General features: G+C 44.4%; 2 protein-coding genes across 12 annotated transcripts in view; one reads left to right on the top strand and one right to left on the bottom strand.

Moving 5' to 3' along the window:
• The window catches only part of LOC309616833 (zinc finger protein 480-like), a 129,177-nt gene that overhangs the window by 1,341 nt on the left and 111,389 nt on the right, over positions 1–16,447 (top strand). For 2 of the 10 annotated variants that reach the window (XM_082368001.1, XM_082368000.1), the window contains exons 2-4: positions 794–5,562; positions 7,513–7,602; positions 9,101–9,227. In XM_082368001.1, coding sequence (XP_082224127.1) covers positions 7,531–7,602; positions 9,101–9,227 — 199 coding nt within the window. In that variant the 5' untranslated portion in view covers positions 794–5,562; positions 7,513–7,530. Of the gene's footprint in view, positions 1–288; positions 5,563–7,512; positions 7,603–9,100; positions 9,228–16,447 lie in introns of those variants that run through there. The other 8 variants (XM_082368005.1, XM_082368006.1, XM_082368003.1 and 5 more) reach the window with 7 other exon arrangements.
• The window catches only part of LOC309616847 (zinc finger protein 525-like), a 202,158-nt gene that overhangs the window by 94,966 nt on the left and 90,745 nt on the right, over positions 1–16,447 (bottom strand). The window lies entirely within an intron of this gene.

The following is a 16,447-nucleotide window of genomic DNA, read 5'->3' as shown; positions in this document are numbered from 1 at the left end:
TGGCTTTTCTTATCGCTTCTTTTTCGCTACATTTTCCTGGTTAAAATCCTTTACTGCCCTCCGCCCCCCCTGTGAAGTTCTCTTCTGCGAGGTGGAGTCGCTCCGCCTCAGCCTCGCCCTCTCGGCCCCTGGAGGGCAGCCATGGCCGCCCTGCTTCCGGAGAGCCCGCGTCCTCTCCCCGGTGCCGGGATTCTGGAGACCCCGCCCCTCTCCGTAGACCCCCCCCTCCCTCCCTCCCTCCCTCCCTCCCTCCCTCCCTCCCCGCCCTTCTGTCCTCGTGTCTCCTCAGGCCGGTCTTTCTGCTCGCCCGGCCTCCGCTTCTTAGCCACCCCTTCCCCTCACCCCGCGTAGGGGGAGGTGACCTGGGCCGGACGTGTGACACCCAGTGTTCTTCGGCCTCAAATTCCACCCCGCTGGCAAATGCGCACTTCCGCTTGGCGGGCATCTTAATTCAGTCGACATCACTGTAAATATGTGGGCGAGGGGGATCAGGAGAAGCAGAGACAGAGCGGTTGACAGAGAAATAGGAAAACTAAGGTGAAAATAAGAATGAGTGAGAACAGATGGCAACGTAGAGGATGGGTGAGGGCCTGTTTCAATGAGTACTTGGTAAGGATGTCAGTGATCTTTTAACAGTTGAAAGTGAGTTCCGTCAGACAATCTAGTATTGCGTTTTCTTCCCTTTTATGTGATCTGTGAGCTACTAAGTGGATGTTCCTCTCAAGTACCTCTTGTCTGTTCTCTGCGAGTGATGAAGAATGGGCTGGATTGACCTGGAACCTTCTTCCAACAGAGCCCCTCTGTTCACGATGAAGACGTTTGCCCAGAGCTTATTTCTAAGCTGACCCCTTTCAGCGTTTTCCCAGGAGGACCAACTTCTTGATCTGCATACTGAATGCCCAGTGTCCTTCAGTTTGCAGCTTGTGTCTGTTCCTCTCGCGACCCTGTGCCCATAGGTCTCTGTGCCTTTCAGCCCTGTTTGCTCATGCATGCATGGAGGAGAGGAGGAAAGATGGAGAAAGTGGAGAGGAGCCTGTAGGTGCCTGCCGGAGGGATACGGAAGTAAGTGTGGGCTTCTGGATGAGCCCAATGAATGGTGTGTGCACCTGTCCCAAGCAGAGTTGTGGGATCATGGGGTGTGTGGAACTGTTGGCAAGGGATGCTGCAGTTCTGGCTGGAGCATCTGCAAGTGCGTTTTTGGGTGGTTGTGGGCTGCGTGGAATGGTTTGGGGTGCCCTAGTGTCTTAGCTCACGTTTCCTGGGACACAGATGCGGAGACAGATTTGCACGCATGGGTTTAATCGAGTAACTCGTGATCACACCTGTGGAGGAATGAAGGCAGTGGATTTGGCAGAGAGAAATGTATTCCTGCGGTCTTGTTAGAATCAAGGCCTGAGCCGAGCACACAGGGAGCTCTGTGTGCAGGAGGATGGTGTGTTGGTCCTAACGGGTGCCTAGAGGGTGTCCCACAGAATCCACCCCAATCAGTGACGTCTGTGGGATCTTTTGGGAAGGCAAGAATCATCATGCATCCCATATAGTAATTACAGGGAAAACCTTCAGAGATCATTTTGTGGGTTACCTTTTGTGTTTTGAGATATTTTGAGTTGCAGGTGAAGAAAGTTCCAGTAGCATTTTGGAAGATACGAAAGAGAACTTGGAGTGTTTTCTTCAAAGATTTTGGGGTCTTGTTGGGACATGTGCATCACTGGAGACACCTCTCTTAGTAGTAGTTTTTGGAGATGACAGTTTGTGCTGAGGTCACTGAATGAAAAGATGGTGTCTTCAGTCTAGTGGGTCCTCGAGGGTCTTCATGTGTACTGTTCCATCTAAATGCATGAGTTATTAGGGTTTGGAATGTTTTGTGGGGTTTCATAGTAGGATAAGGGATCATTATGGGGTGTCTTGGGAGTGTCTTGGGCCGCATGAGACTTCGTGAAGTCTGTATGACTCCAGAAGGGAAACATTGGGTCTTAAGCTGCAGATGGCAGAAAGGGTTCATAGGGAGGACCTGTGGGGGATGTGTCTATGGGCACAACTTGAGAGGGGCCATAACGCCCTATGACTCGGGGAAGGATTGTTCCAGGAATCGGGGGCAGTCAACACCAAGGTGAATTGAAGTACAGAGGCCCATTGTTGGGAAAAGGCAGCTTCTGCTTTCTTCCTGCCAGGCCAGTGGTGGGTTCTCTACTGTCCTCTGCACATCTGTCCCAAAACACTACACACACACACACACACACACACACACACACACACACACACACACACACACAACAGTCACAAGGCAGCTGGGGAGCAGAGGAGCAAGATGTTTTAAACTAAATGCAGAACCAATGCGAAGGGCTGCTGTGGGCTGAGCAGGGCATTTGGAGACAGGAAGGGGAGCCTCCTCTGGGGAGTTACAGCCCTGGTACTTGCGGGAAAACTCAGGAGTGGGATGAAGGAAAAGCTCTGTTCACACTCACCAGTGGATCTGGGGCTCAGCAGTTAGTAGAGTGTAGAATGGGGTGAGCTGATGGGGTCAGATGACAGAAAGGAACTTGCGTTCCTACCCAACACACACTCACCCTTCATACACGTTTCTCTGTTGTGTTCGCTAGAATGGCAGTGATGGTGGTTTCCCAGGTAGGTGACTTGAGGAAGAAAAGTGTTTTCTCTCTTTGTGCCTTGCTTCCCTCAAGTCTTCCAGCTTCCCCTCTGCTGTTCTGTTCAGACACCCACTTCCTGCTGTGCTTTTGCTGTTTGCACAATCCCAACCAACCCCATCAAGTCAGGATTTCAAGCTGTGACCCTCCCACCCCCCGGCCCCACCGCAGCATATGGGATCTTACTTCCCTGACCAGGGATCGAACCTGCGCCCCCTGCGTTGGAAGCACAGAGTCTTAACCACTGGGCCGCCAGGGAAGTCCCAGGTTGTGATTTTTTTTTTAAGCCAGTGTCATTGCAGAGTGAGAAATCCTAGACACCGAGACCTTTTCTCCATCGAGGGGTCTAGGCAGCCGGGAGGCCTCTCCTTTTTCTGCTGATTTTAGGCTCTTTTATTTCCGAACTGGGTCTTGCTCAGCCTTAGGCACCTACCCCTTGGTCGAGCTCACTGCGGTCCCGGTTGAACTTATACTTGCCCTTTGCGCTTGTTAAGGGTAAGGGGCTTTGTCTGGATGGAGGACCCTTGGCTAGACCCACCTCTGCTGTTCCTGGTCAGCTCCTTCCTCACTCTTTCCAGGGCAAAGGACCCCTGCACACATCCGTCCCCCAAAGTGAAGACCATGCCGCAGGGTGTACGAGTTTCACTCTGTGTTCTTCTCATTAATTTGCTGACTACAATACGGAGTACGTACTGTAGTCCGGGCTTGTCTTGTCTGCATCAGGGGTAAAATGATAAGCCGGTGGAATACACTCCCCTGCCTTATCCAGGTGGTTTTTCCGTCATGGGGACAAGCACACCCTGTCACTTACTCACAGCCGTGCAAGTCAGATGCCGCAAAGCAAAGGACGGGCGCACTCATTCTCCTGTGACCCTCCACGTCCTTGCCCTCCCTGACATCCCCATCACACCCAGCTGTGCCGCCTCTGCTGTCCCCGTGGGGCTCATCACCGCTGGGGAAAAGCACACCCCCAGACTGACCGGTCTCACTTCAGGTTCCCGGCTCTGCTCCCTCACATTCCCTGTGTCTGCTCCCTACCTTTCCTTTACAGGCCCTCATCAGCCCAGTTCATCCGCTCCCATCTTTCCTCTCAGAGACCCTGCTTCTTCTTCATGGAGCCCCTGGAGCGAAGGGAAGAGACCTCCTCTAACTGGCTCACCCATCTGCCTCAGGGCCTGTGTTCTCTCCTCAGTACCGACTGTGAAGTCTGTCCCTGCTCCTGGCTGCGGCTGACCCTGCGATTGTGCCCTTGTTGCCAACTTCACTCTGTGTCAGGACGGCGTGCCATCCTTCCTCCACTGCATCATGTATTTGACTTTTAGGGGTTTATTTTCATCAGCATACACAAATGGTGGTGTTGCCTACCTTACACACGAAGACCAACACACACACACGTGCACACACACACACACACACGCCAAAACCTTTTTATGCACTCTACCATCTTTATTTTTTTAATTTTTTTTTTTTAAAGGAATTATTTATTTATTTATTTTGGGCTGTGTTGGGTCTTCGTTTCTGTGCGAGGGCTTTCTCTAGTTGTGGCAAGCGGGGGCCACTTCATCGCGGTGCGCGGGCCTCTCACTATCGCGGCCTCTCTTGTTGCAGAGCACAGGCTCCAGACGCGCAGGCTCAGTAGTTGTGGCTCACGGGCGTAGTTGCTCCGCGGCATGTGGGATCTTCCCAGACCAGGGCTCGAACCCGTGTCCCCTGCATTAGCAGGCAGATTCTCAACCACTGCGCCACCAGGGAAGCCCTTTAATTTTTTTAAAGATGTCTTATTGGAAGTTGCACTCTTTCTTTTTTTTTTTTTTTAATTAATTAATTTATTTATTTTGGCTGCGTTGGGTCTTCGTTGCTGTGCGCGGGCTTTCTTTAGTTGCGGCGAGCGGGGGCTACTCTTCGTTGTGGTGCGCGGGCTTCTCATTGCAGTGGTTTCTCTTGTTGCAGAGCACGGGCTCTAGGCGTGTGGGTTTCAGTAGTTGCGGCACGCGGGCTCAGTAGTTGTGGCTCGAGGGCTGTAGAGTGTAGGCTCAGTAGTTGTGAGGCACAGGCTTAGTTGCTCCGTGGCATGTGGGATCTTCCCAGACCAGGGCTCGAACCCGTGTCCCCTGCATTGGCAGGCGGATTCTCAACCACTGTGCCACCAGGGAAGCTCACTCTACCATCTTTAAAACAAAGCATTCTTAATTAACTACATTGTCCCCACTACTAAGTACCTTTTTTTCTATGTTCCATTTCAGGTCACAATGTACTACAAACTTGTTTATGTTCTTTGTCTTCAATTCTTGCCTCTAGTTCCCCTGTGAACCCCACCCAATCAAGCTTTCACATCCACCAGCGACTGATACTTTCTTTTCCAGAGTCACCAATGACCTCCTCATCTCTCAATCCAATCATTTATTTCCTCTTCTCATCTTGCTTGTCGTATCGGCAGCGTGTTGCACACTCGATCACTCCTTCCTTGAAAGACTGATTTTCTTGAAAGACTGATTTAACCTTTAAAAGTCTGTTTGCTTCAATTTTCTTCTCACTTCCCTGTTCCGTTCTCGCTGTCCTCTGATGAATTTTTCTGAACACCCTGGTTTCTGAACGTGGGAGCATCCAAAAGTTTTAGTCGTTGAACCTCTTCTCTTGTCTACATCCGCTGCCTTTCCTCATCATTTCTTCTCATGAGTTTTCAACACCACCTGCTCGTCTCCCAGTTTGCCGTCTCAAGCCCACATCTCTCCCTTAGAGTCTGGAATCCTGTGTCCAGCTGTCTCCTTGACATCTCTGCTGGGACATCTAACAGGCATCTCCACCTTAATTTGTCCGAAACTGACTCCTTGAGATCCCTGGCCATGTTCCCCCTGCCATCTAACACATCTTGCTTAAGGGCGACACCGTCCTTCCTGGGGCTCTGATGAACATTTTGGTATGTATATAAAATATATAAAACACTACATTATGTGTAATTGTTCTAAAATGTAAGATACAAATATATTAGATGTTTACTTAAAATGAATGATGGAATACGTGGTTGCTAAAATTCTTTTTTTCTTATGGAAGAAAAATGTTTGGAGACCAAGGCCCTTCCTCATCAGCTTCCCCTAGTGCCTCTCTGACCTCCCCTCCTGCCGTCTCCTCCTCCTCACCCTGCTCCAGCCACCCAAGGCTCCTTCCTTTTCCTGGGGTCAAGGTTACTACAGTCCCAGGGCCCTCACAGGGGCTGTCCCTCAGATCCAGGTGGCAAACACGCTTCCTCCCCCAGGCCTTTGGTCTGGTGTCAGCGTCTGAGTGGAGCCTTCTCTGACCACCCCCCTCCCATTTAACATGCCAGCCACACCCTCCCCCCCACCTCTGGTCCATAACGCCTGCTCTGCATGTTTCCTTCTGCTGCTTCCCCTTCCACTGGCTGAGTCCTGGTGAGAACCAGGCCTCAGGGGAGAGCAGACCCACAAGGAGGTGTCACACCTTTCAGAATGGCTATTAGCCAATAGATAAGAGATAACAAGTACTGGCAAGGGTGGGGATAAAAGGGAACCCTCCTACACTGTTGGTGGGAATGTAAATGGTACAGCAGTTGTGGAACTCAGTGTGGAGGTTTCTTCAAAAATGGAAGATAGGTCAGGCAGACCGCCTGGCAAGCCCATTCTGGCTGTTGATGCGAAGGAGACAGAGTCAGTATTTGGAAGGAGATGCCTGCACTCCTGTGGGCATCCCTGCATTAGCCATGGCAGCTGAGGTGTAGGAACAACACGAAGGTCTGGTGACAGATAAATGTGTTATATATATACCATGAACTATTACTATTCAGCCGTAAAAATGAAGGATCCTGCCATTTACGACACTGTGGATGAACATGGAGAACATTCTGCCAAGTAAACTAAGCCAGACCTAGAAAGACATACTGTCTGATCTCGCTTATGTGTGGAAACTGAAAAAGTTAACTCATAGAACCAGAGAGTAGAATGGTGGTTACCAAGGTCTGGGAGTTGGTGAAAATGGGGAGATTTTGGTCAAAGGGGTAAACTTTCAGTTGTAAAATGAGTAGGTTCTGGGGAGCTAGTGTGCAGCACGCTGACTGTGGTTAACTGTAGTGTATTTCTATGTGCTTGAATTTGGCAGAGAGAGTAAACGTTACGTGTTCTCACCACATGGACACAAAATGGTAATTGTGGGTTGATGGAAGTGTAATTACTTGATTGTGGTAATTATTTCACAGTGTATGTGTCTGTCAAATGATCACATCGTACACCTTATATTTACACCTTTTTAATTCGTCAGTTATACCTCAGTTAAGCTGGAAAAGAAAAAGCAAGTGGGGGCTGTGCTGGGCTTGCCTCCTCTGAGCACTGCTCAACCCAGGCTTCCCATTAGATCGATGAGGCATTTTGCATAGACATGTTTTGTACCCTCTGACCAGGGATTCCTCTTCATGTAGTCAGTGTAGGGCCCAACCTCAATCATATTTAAGGTGCCCCAGGTGATTCCAATCCGGATCCCTCACTGAGCATCGTGACTCTGAGTCCCCCCGTTCCTGAGGGCTGAGATCTGGGCTGAGGCTGAGGGGCTCTGCTCTGCGTGGGGATGGATCAGGGCTGGTCTGTGACCTGCAGGGGGTCGTCGGGTCCAGCTGAGGTGCCCACTGCTGCTGTGTACGTGAGGGCCTCACCAGGAGGGGAGCCTGATCTGAAGGAAAGTGTGGGGAAGCTCCCTTGTTGGTCTCTGTGTGGGAGTTTACTGTCCTGAGCCCCTCCTGGGACAGTGGGCAGCAGGGGACTGTCTGTTCCACATGCTGAGGTCTTCCCTGTGTGTGTGGCTGTGACTCAGGAAGCGGGTGTGTTGATTCTAAGCATTAAACAGCCTGTTTTCCACTTTCAAGATTGACTGCTAAAGAATCATGTTGCCTAAGGAGTATACCCGGAAGAGGAGGACAAGGAAAGAACTGGAGTTTGGAATGGCTCTTTCTCAGGTAAAGTCATATTCTCAGTTGTTTCTTCTGTCTGTCCTTCCTGAAATGCCCTTCTTCGGACTTGCCAATCTTCTGTGATGCTTCAGTATGTTCTTGCTCAATAAAAGTTTTTTTTTTTTTTTTTTTTTTAGTATTCTTTTTGTCATGATTTTTAATTATCCAAGAATTTTTCAACTCTACTATTTTGATAATTTCTTTCCTTAATCTGTTAAATTAATGTACACCACTAATAACCCTTCCAATTTTGAATCAATATTTTATTAGTGGAATAAACAAATAAACTCGGTTTGGCTTTTTTTTAATAACTACATATCTATATTTAAATGGATAAAATTATATTTGTATTTTTGAGTAATGTATTTTATAGACATTAGAGCATTATATATTTCTTCATGTTTGTACCTGTTTTTTACTAACCTACTATAGAATAATGTTGACAAACTAAATTAAGTACACTTAGTACATTTTCATTGACCCAGAGATGTTGAAATACATTGATCAAAATGATAATTTAAAAAATCATCCAAAATACGTTGAGACAGCTGCTCTCATTTTAGTGAGTGGTGTGTCTACATGTGTGTGCATTAGTGCATGGATGTGCAAGTCCATGGCTTTTATAAAATATCATTTTATAAATAAGTTTTATATTTTTTTAGCAGTTGAAATTACATGGTACTTCTCTCTTACACTATCCCATTAATAATTTAAATAGCAAAAACGGTAACATTATGTGTAGACATGTATGTATCTATATATGACTTTTTATGCATTTGCACATTGTTCACCTTGTACTCATTTTAGGATTTTTCAGGGAACCCTCTGTCAGGGTACTTTTCATGCTGTACTTAACTATTTGATTGTTTAGGTTTGATTAGGGGCCGACCACCTGAGTTCAGGTGCTCGCTGTGTCATTTCCTAGCTATTTGCTCTGAGGCGAGTTTCTTAGAGTGGCTGTGACACAGTTTTCTCCTCTGTGAAGTGGGGACAGGTCTTTCTCTAATGAGCTATTATGTCGATAACAAGTTAACATATGTAAAGTCTCAAGCGTGATGCTCAGCACACAGGAAGTGTTCGCACACGTTTCGTCATTGTTCTTGTTACCCGCATCACAATTTTAAGATCCTGATCTCCCGGTAAAGCCACTGTGGAGTCGCCTCTGAAGACGCCACTCATGTCCTAGCTCATCTGCGTACCGAATACCCGCAATGTGTAGAACGTAATATCTGACACTCCTGTGTAGACAACCTGTGTTGCGTTTTTACTTGTATATTTCATGTATCATCCACAAAAACCAGTAATCCACACTGACTCAGAGGATATCGTAATCTTTTATGGAAGCAAAGAAACTAAAATTTCAGGCATATAACTTGCTCAAAATGCCTTTACTCAAATCTGTCAGAACTCACTCTTCAACCCAGTTGACCCTCTCTCTTCTCCTTTTATGTGACAGTAAGAACTCTCCTCATGGCCCCTTGGTGAGATGTATCTTTCATTTCAGGGACAGTTGACCTTGGAGGATGTGGCCATCACGTTCTCTCAGGAGGAGTGGGAATGCCTGGACCCTGGTCAGAGGGCCTTGTACAGGGACGTGATGCTGGAGACCTACAGGAACCTGCTCTCCCTGGGTGAGGATAACTTCCCTCTAGAAGTTGGGATCTGCCCTTGCGTATATTTGCATTTTCCCTTGTGTGCCTCTTGGGAGGCCCTGTTGTGCTTAACTGACCTGAAAGCCCTGTTGACTCAGACGTGAAAAGCTTTATGATTTGACATCAGGAGTTTAAAATTGCCTTTCTTCAGGAATCTGCCCATTTCATGATATACTAGGAGTTGTTCCAGAGCTTCAGTATTTACAAAGCCCAATGGCAAACTCTTAATATATCAGATTTCTTGTTTTCTACCCCTGTGCTTTTGATTCAGTAGTTCTAGGAAAAGAGCTAGATGTCTGCATATTATACTGTTCCCTGTGTGTATTCAGAAGGAGGCAGTGGATGAATTTGTGAAATGTTTCTCCAGACCCATCTGTAATGTCCTCACTCCTCAGCTGAACAAGGAACTGGGATTCTGGAAACGCCACAGTACACCATGTTCCTTTCTTTTTATGAGTACGAATTTCTGTTTCTGTTGTGAATATTATCTCCATTTTGGAGCAAGGGAAAGAGCTCTGGGCTCTGGAGAGTGAAGTGAAAAATAGCAAAAAATCAAATGAATGGGAACGTATCAAAGGTGCCAACACAGGTCGGAGCTCAGAAGAGCAGAGAGGAAACCTCACCATTAATAGTGTTTGGGAAACTTTTCTTAAGTGGGAGAGTTTTATGGGAAAACAGAAGTTTATTTCTTGTGAACTCTCAGAGGAAATTTTTCTCCTCCCTAACTTATCACTCTGTCCTTCAGCATGTAAAATGTGTCTTTTCACCCTTCAGGGGTGCTGCAGCTCCAAAACAGACAAAGGCAGAGTTTTTATCATGATCTGCACTCCGTCATCTGGCTCCTGTGAACTCTTTGGTTCCTTGACCTTGAGGAGCATGGGACGGGATGTTTGAAAGGGGTCTCTTTTCCCCTTGGTCTCTCATTCTGTTCTTGATTCCATCAGATGCTTAGTTCTTAGTCCATGTTGATCGGAGGTGACCCCTCCACAGTCCTAACCCCTGGACCTTTCCCAGTTCCATCTCCATTTGCTGTACTTGGGAGACCTAATCAGGAGATGAGAAAACACTGGCTGCTCTTTGATTCCGTCTGTCACCCAGAACCTGCATGGGGCTGTCTCAAGCCCCGTCTGCCTGTTCAAATCCCTCCACCCTTCCTCCTGTTCTATTTTTGTCACACAGCTTGAGGGTGTGTAATGGGAGGTGGGTTGGATCATCTGTGATTGTTACTTAGGAAAACTGTAAAGATGGTGGACAGAGAGATCTTCTTTTTAATCCCCAGTCCTACATGAGGAGCATATGCCAGTCTGTCAGGCTCTTAGCTTGGCATCTGTGGATAGAGCACATGGTCCCGTCTCAAGATCCTACAATATCTGACCCCACATCTTGTATTTTCCTGCCTTTTTCACTACTCGATCTAGTTGGGTAATGGAGACTCTTCCAGATTTCATACTCTCTTAAGTTTGCATGAATTTGCCCCTGAAACTTGCTTCTGAAATACACAGTCCTAGGGTCTGAAATTTTATCCTATTTTTTTACCGTGATCATCCACCTTTAAGTAACGGGCGATTTTTGGTGGACTCTCCTATGGAGTGGGTTTCCTTGGTGACAAAATTCTTGATGGAGAATACTGTCACTTATATCTTGTGACGTTATCCTGCTACATGAGAAGCACCACTTGAAGCTACTCAGTAGAGTGGTCAGCATGTCCCAGGATACTGAGATGGAAAGTATCAGGAGAGCCTGACTGATAAGTGTTTTCAGTAATCTTTCCAGTTTGGAGGAGTGTCATGAAAGCACCTCTCAAGGACACTGTGACAGTGGTGTTCACATATGCTAATGACCATCCCCTTTGTGCCACAATAAATAACACGAATTTCTGCTGGGAACAACATTTGTTATGAAGATCATATCCTCATATCTCTGAGGCTGTTGACTAAACTGTTGTCCATACCACATTTTCTATCCTCTGCGTGTGCCATTGTTCATTCTACCTCAACACATTATTTTCAAGCAACTTAGTGAGGGAACTTATGAAGCTGAATGATGCCTTCAGTGAAGTACCGTAATTTGTTGTGTTTGAGCCGCTGCTACTCTTTGTGTTCTTTGTTTCATATTTGCAGTGTGTGGGAGGGGGGATTAGGGAGTGGGTATTGTTGTCTATATTTTACAGTATTTCCTCCTTTAGAGTTGGGGGTATGGCTCAGCAGCTGTTTCCCTAAATCCTACACTTAGTCCAGAATATTTTGAAAACATATTCTTATTAATTCCTTCTACTTATTCTCACCTAACTGAGTACCAAATATTAAATTTATTACAGTTTTTAAGTTGGGATTTTTAATATCTTGAGAATATATGTATTTTTAATTGTCACTCTCTTAATCCCAGGAATACCATTTGATTGCCTTGCCATAATTTGTTATATAAAATTCATTGCTTTTCCTATTGTATGTTTTCAATTTTCTGTACATGATTTGTTGAATTTTATATAAATTTCACTGAGTTTTTATTTTGGGGCATGACTGTGATATTCTAATAATCATGCTCCCTGTCTAGGTTCATTGTGTCCATGTTGATACACTGAATTAATACTTACATATGCCATTGTGTTTTATAGAAAATTTAGCCCATTTCTTGCACTTTATGAACTTCTCCACTGTTGTTTCTGACACCTGTATTTCCTGCAAAACTTCTAACGTTCTGGAAACTTCATTCCTTTTTTTTTTTAGTTTATTTTATATTGGACTATAGTTGATTTACAATGTTGTGTTAGTTTCTGGTGTACAGCAAAGTGATTCATCCATACATACATGTAATAGTTTGCATCTGCTAATCCCAAACTCCCAATCCCTCTTCTGGAAATTGCATTCTTGAGTGAACACAGGAAGACCGTCTTGTTCCCCGTCTTCCTTTCCATTAGCTTCATATAAAGGGCACCTGGTCCCCGATGTCCCTCCTACTGGCGCTGTGCTGTTGTCCTCTGGCTTATCTGCTGTGTGTGCTGGTCACCACCTCTGTGCACATGGGTCTCCTCCATCGGTCTCCACGCCACAGCCAGAAAATGTTTCTGCACGGAACTGCTGTTACTACAGCGCCCATTAATACAAGTCCTTCCCCATGAGGGCCATTCACCTGTTTTCTCCATAAGGTTACTTCTGTTCTCCTGATGATATTTATGAAGTCTAATTGATTAATTTTAGACATATTACATATTATTGATTGATTCGAAATAATTATGTATCTACTAACACATAGTATTAACAGTAGAAGCACCCCCAACCTCATGTTCTTTTTTTTATTGTGTCAAATAACTTGCATAATGTTTTACATCATTTGAGCTTAGAAGAGTTAATATATACCACGTTTTTCTTGTTGTTTGACTATAGATTCAGTTGATGACCATGAGTATTTAAACTCACTTGATTTCTCCCCAATAACCCCCCTCAGCCGCCCTTAGCAAACACCATTCTGCTTTCTGTTTCCACGAAGTTGACTGTGTTTGATACCTCACATAAGTGGACTCATATAGTATTTTCTGTGACTGGCTTATTTCATAACATCCTCAAGGTTCATCCATGTTGTAGCACATGACGGGATCTGAGTCTTTTGTTGTTTTGCCTGAATAATCACCTTTTTGTGCATTCATCTGTCAGTGGACACTTGGGTTGCTTCCACCTCTTAGCTATTGTGAATAATGCTTCTGTGAACATGGGTATGCAAATATCTCTTCCAGATCCTGCTTTCAATTTCTTTGTTACATATACAGGGAAATGAAATTGCTAGATCATAGGTCTCTTAGTCGGTTTTGGCTCCTCTAGCAAAGTTCCATAGACTGGGTGGCTTGTTAACAACAGAAATTTATTTCTCACGGTTCTGGAGGCTGGAAGTCTGAGATTTGGGTGCCAACATGGTTCAGTTCTGAGGAGGACCCTCTTCCCCATGTCTGGCACAGAGCTCCCCAAACCCTTGGAATTTCCTGAGTGATAACAGCAATGGGAGCATCTTTTGTTATAATATTAGGTGTCTTGTCCTCAGTTTCTGAAATTACTTCAGAGCCATGAAGGTAGAATGGGTGTCTTGTTATTCATAACAAATCGCCTTAAGTCACAACTGAGTTTATGGTAATAAGGTGACCTTTGGAAATTCCCTCAAGATGGGGGGCTGTCACCAGGGGAACCAGCCATGTGATTAGAAGGTTGGAACTTTCAGTCTCACCCCTGATTGGAGGGGTTGGGGAGAGGGGCTAGAAGTTGAGTTTGCCTGCCAATAGCCACTGATTTAATCAGTCATGCCTGTGTAATGAAGCCTCCATAAAAACCCAGAAAGAGGGTTCTGAGAGCTTTCAGGTTGATGAACAGGTGGAGATTTGGGGAGGATGGTGGTCTGGGGGAAGGCGTGGAAACCCCGAACCCTTTCCCCATACTTTGCCCTATGCATCTCTTCCAGCTGGCTGTTCTTGAGTTATATCCTTTATAATAAACTGATGATCTAATAAGTAACATATTTCTCTGAGTTCTATGAAACATTCTTAACAAATAAATTGTTGGAACCTCTGATCTGTAGGCTGCTGGTCAGAAGCCCTGGTGACATCCTGGACTTGAGATTGGCATCTAAAGTGTGAGGTGGAGGGGGCAGTTTTATAACACCAAGCCCTTAACTTGTCGGATATGACTATCTCCAGGTAGATAGTGTCACAACTGAGTTCAATTGTAGGACACCCAGCTGATACCTGAACATTGCTGGTTGGTGTGGGGATCCACCCCTACCCCCATGATGGAATTGCTGATCAGACCCTTTTAGAATTCTTTCTATATTCCCAATATTAACCTATTATCAGATACATGATTTGCAGATATTCTTCCCATACCGTATGTTGTCTTTTCACTCTACCGAGTGTGCTTTAATGCACAATACATTGTAAATTTTGATGCAGTCCAGTTTATCCGTTTTCACTTCTGTTGCCTGTGCCTTTGATGTCATATCTGATAGATCATTGATGAATTCAGTGTCATGAAGGTTTCCTCCTGTTTTCTGCTAGGAGTCTTATACTTTTGGAGCTCATGTTTAGACGTATGTGGTGTAAGGCAGTGGTCCAGCTACATTCTTCTGCATGTGGATATTCAGTTTTCTTAACATCTTTTGTGGAATACACTATCGTTCCCGCACTGACTGATCTTGACACCCTTGTGGAACATCATTTGACCATATACACGTTGTTTCCTTCTGACATTTATTTCTCTATTCTGTTCCACTGGTCTCTCTGTGCTTATGCCAGTACCACACTGTTTTGATGAGTGTAGCTTTGTGTTAAGTTTTTTTTTTTTATAAATTTATTTATTTTATTTTTGTCTATTTTTGGTTGTGTTGGGTCTTTGTTGCTGTGTGCGGGCTTTCTCTAGTTGCAGTGAGCAAGGGCTACTCTTTGTTGCAGTGTGCGGGCTTCTCATTGCAGTGGCTTCTCCCGTTGCAGAGCACAGGCTCTAGGGCGTGTGGGCTTCAGTAGTTGTGGTGCATGGGCTTGGTTGCTCTGCAGCACGTGGGATCTTCCCGGACCAGGGCTCGAACCCGTGTCCCCTGCATTGGCAGGCAGATTCTTAACCACTGTGCCACCAGGGAAGCCCTGTGTTAAGTATTGAAATAAGGATGTGGGAGACCTCCAACTTTATTCTCTTCAAGCTTGTTTTTGCTGTTCTTTGTCTCTTGAGATTTTATATGCATCTTAGGATGAAATTATCTATTTTATATGCATCTTAGGATGAAATTATCTAAAATCCCAAGAAACACTTGGGATTTTGCTAGGTATTTGCATTGAATATGTTGATTATTTTGGGTAGTATTGACATCTTGACAATATTGTATTCCAGTCCATGAACTTGGAATATTTTTGCATTTATTTGTATCTTTTCTAATATTTTTCAGCAATGTTTTTAGTTTACAGTGTACAAATCTTCTTCTTTGCTAAGGTTATGCGTAAGTGTTTTATTCTTTGATGTTATTGTCAGTGGAATTGTTTTCTCAGTTTTCTTTCAGATTGTTCATCGTTAATGTATAAAAACACACTTGATTTTTACATGTTGATAATATATCTTGCAACTTTTCTGAATTCATTCATTAGTTCTAGCAGGATTTTTGCAGAACCCTCAGGTCTTTCTCCACATTTGATCGTATCGGCTGGAAACAGATAATTTTCTTTCCTTTTTCTATCTGGATACCTTTTATTTCTTTTTCTTCCTATTCTGGCTAGGACTTCTAGTAATTTTTTTTCAGTAATATGTTTTATACAGATAGTGAGAGCGTGTATCATTGTCTTGTTCCTGATCTTCAAGGAAAAGCTTTCAGTCTTTCAACATTGAGTATGATGTTTTGGCCATTTAATACATGTCCTTTCCTGTGTTGAGGTAGCTGTTCTGTATTCCACTTTATTGAGTGTTTTTTATCATGTTAACTTTTTTCAAATAGTTTTCCTGCATCAATTGAGATGATTGTGTAGCTTTTTTTTTTTCCTTTTACTCTTTTAATATGCAGGTTTACATGGAAAAGTTTTTATATGTTGAACCACCCTTGCATTCCAAAACTATATCCCCCTTGGTCGTGGTGTATAATTCTTTTAATGTGGTGTTGCATTTGGTTTACTATCGTTTTATTTGTGATTTTTGCATCAGTATTCATCAGAGGTATTGGTCTGTGGTTTTCTAGCAGTGTCTTTGTCTGTTTTAGTATTAGAGTAATTCTGGCCTCATAGAATGAGTTTGGAAGTATTTCCTCCACTTCATGTTTTTTTGGAAGTGTTTGAGGAAGATTGGCATTCATTGTTTTTAAATGTTGGATAGAATTCTGCAGTGAAGCTATCTGGCTTTCCTTTGTTGAATGCTTTTTGATTAGTGATTCAATCTTCTTACTAGGTATAGGTCTGTTCAGTTTTTGTATTTCTGTGTTGTTCAGTCTTCAGAGGTTGTGTTGCTGAAAATTTAGCCATTTCTCCTTGGTTTGCCACCCTTTATTTACACATAGAATTGCTTATACTATTCTCTTATAATCCTTTTGATTTCTGTAGCATCAGTTGTAATGTTCCCTCTTTCATTTCTGATTTTAACTATGAGTCTTCTGACTTTTTCCTAATCTTGCTGAGTGTAAATTTTGTCTCTCAAAGAACCAACTTTTAGTTTTGTGATTGTAGTTTTTTAATTTTCTAGTTCCTTTAT

Source organism: Balaenoptera borealis (assembly GCF_965194805.1).
Source record: "Balaenoptera borealis genome assembly, chromosome: 19".
Taxonomy (NCBI): domain Eukaryota; kingdom Metazoa; phylum Chordata; class Mammalia; order Artiodactyla; family Balaenopteridae; genus Balaenoptera; species Balaenoptera borealis.
Note: the sequence above shows the minus strand (reverse complement) of the source record. Positions and strands in the feature narration are given on the sequence as shown.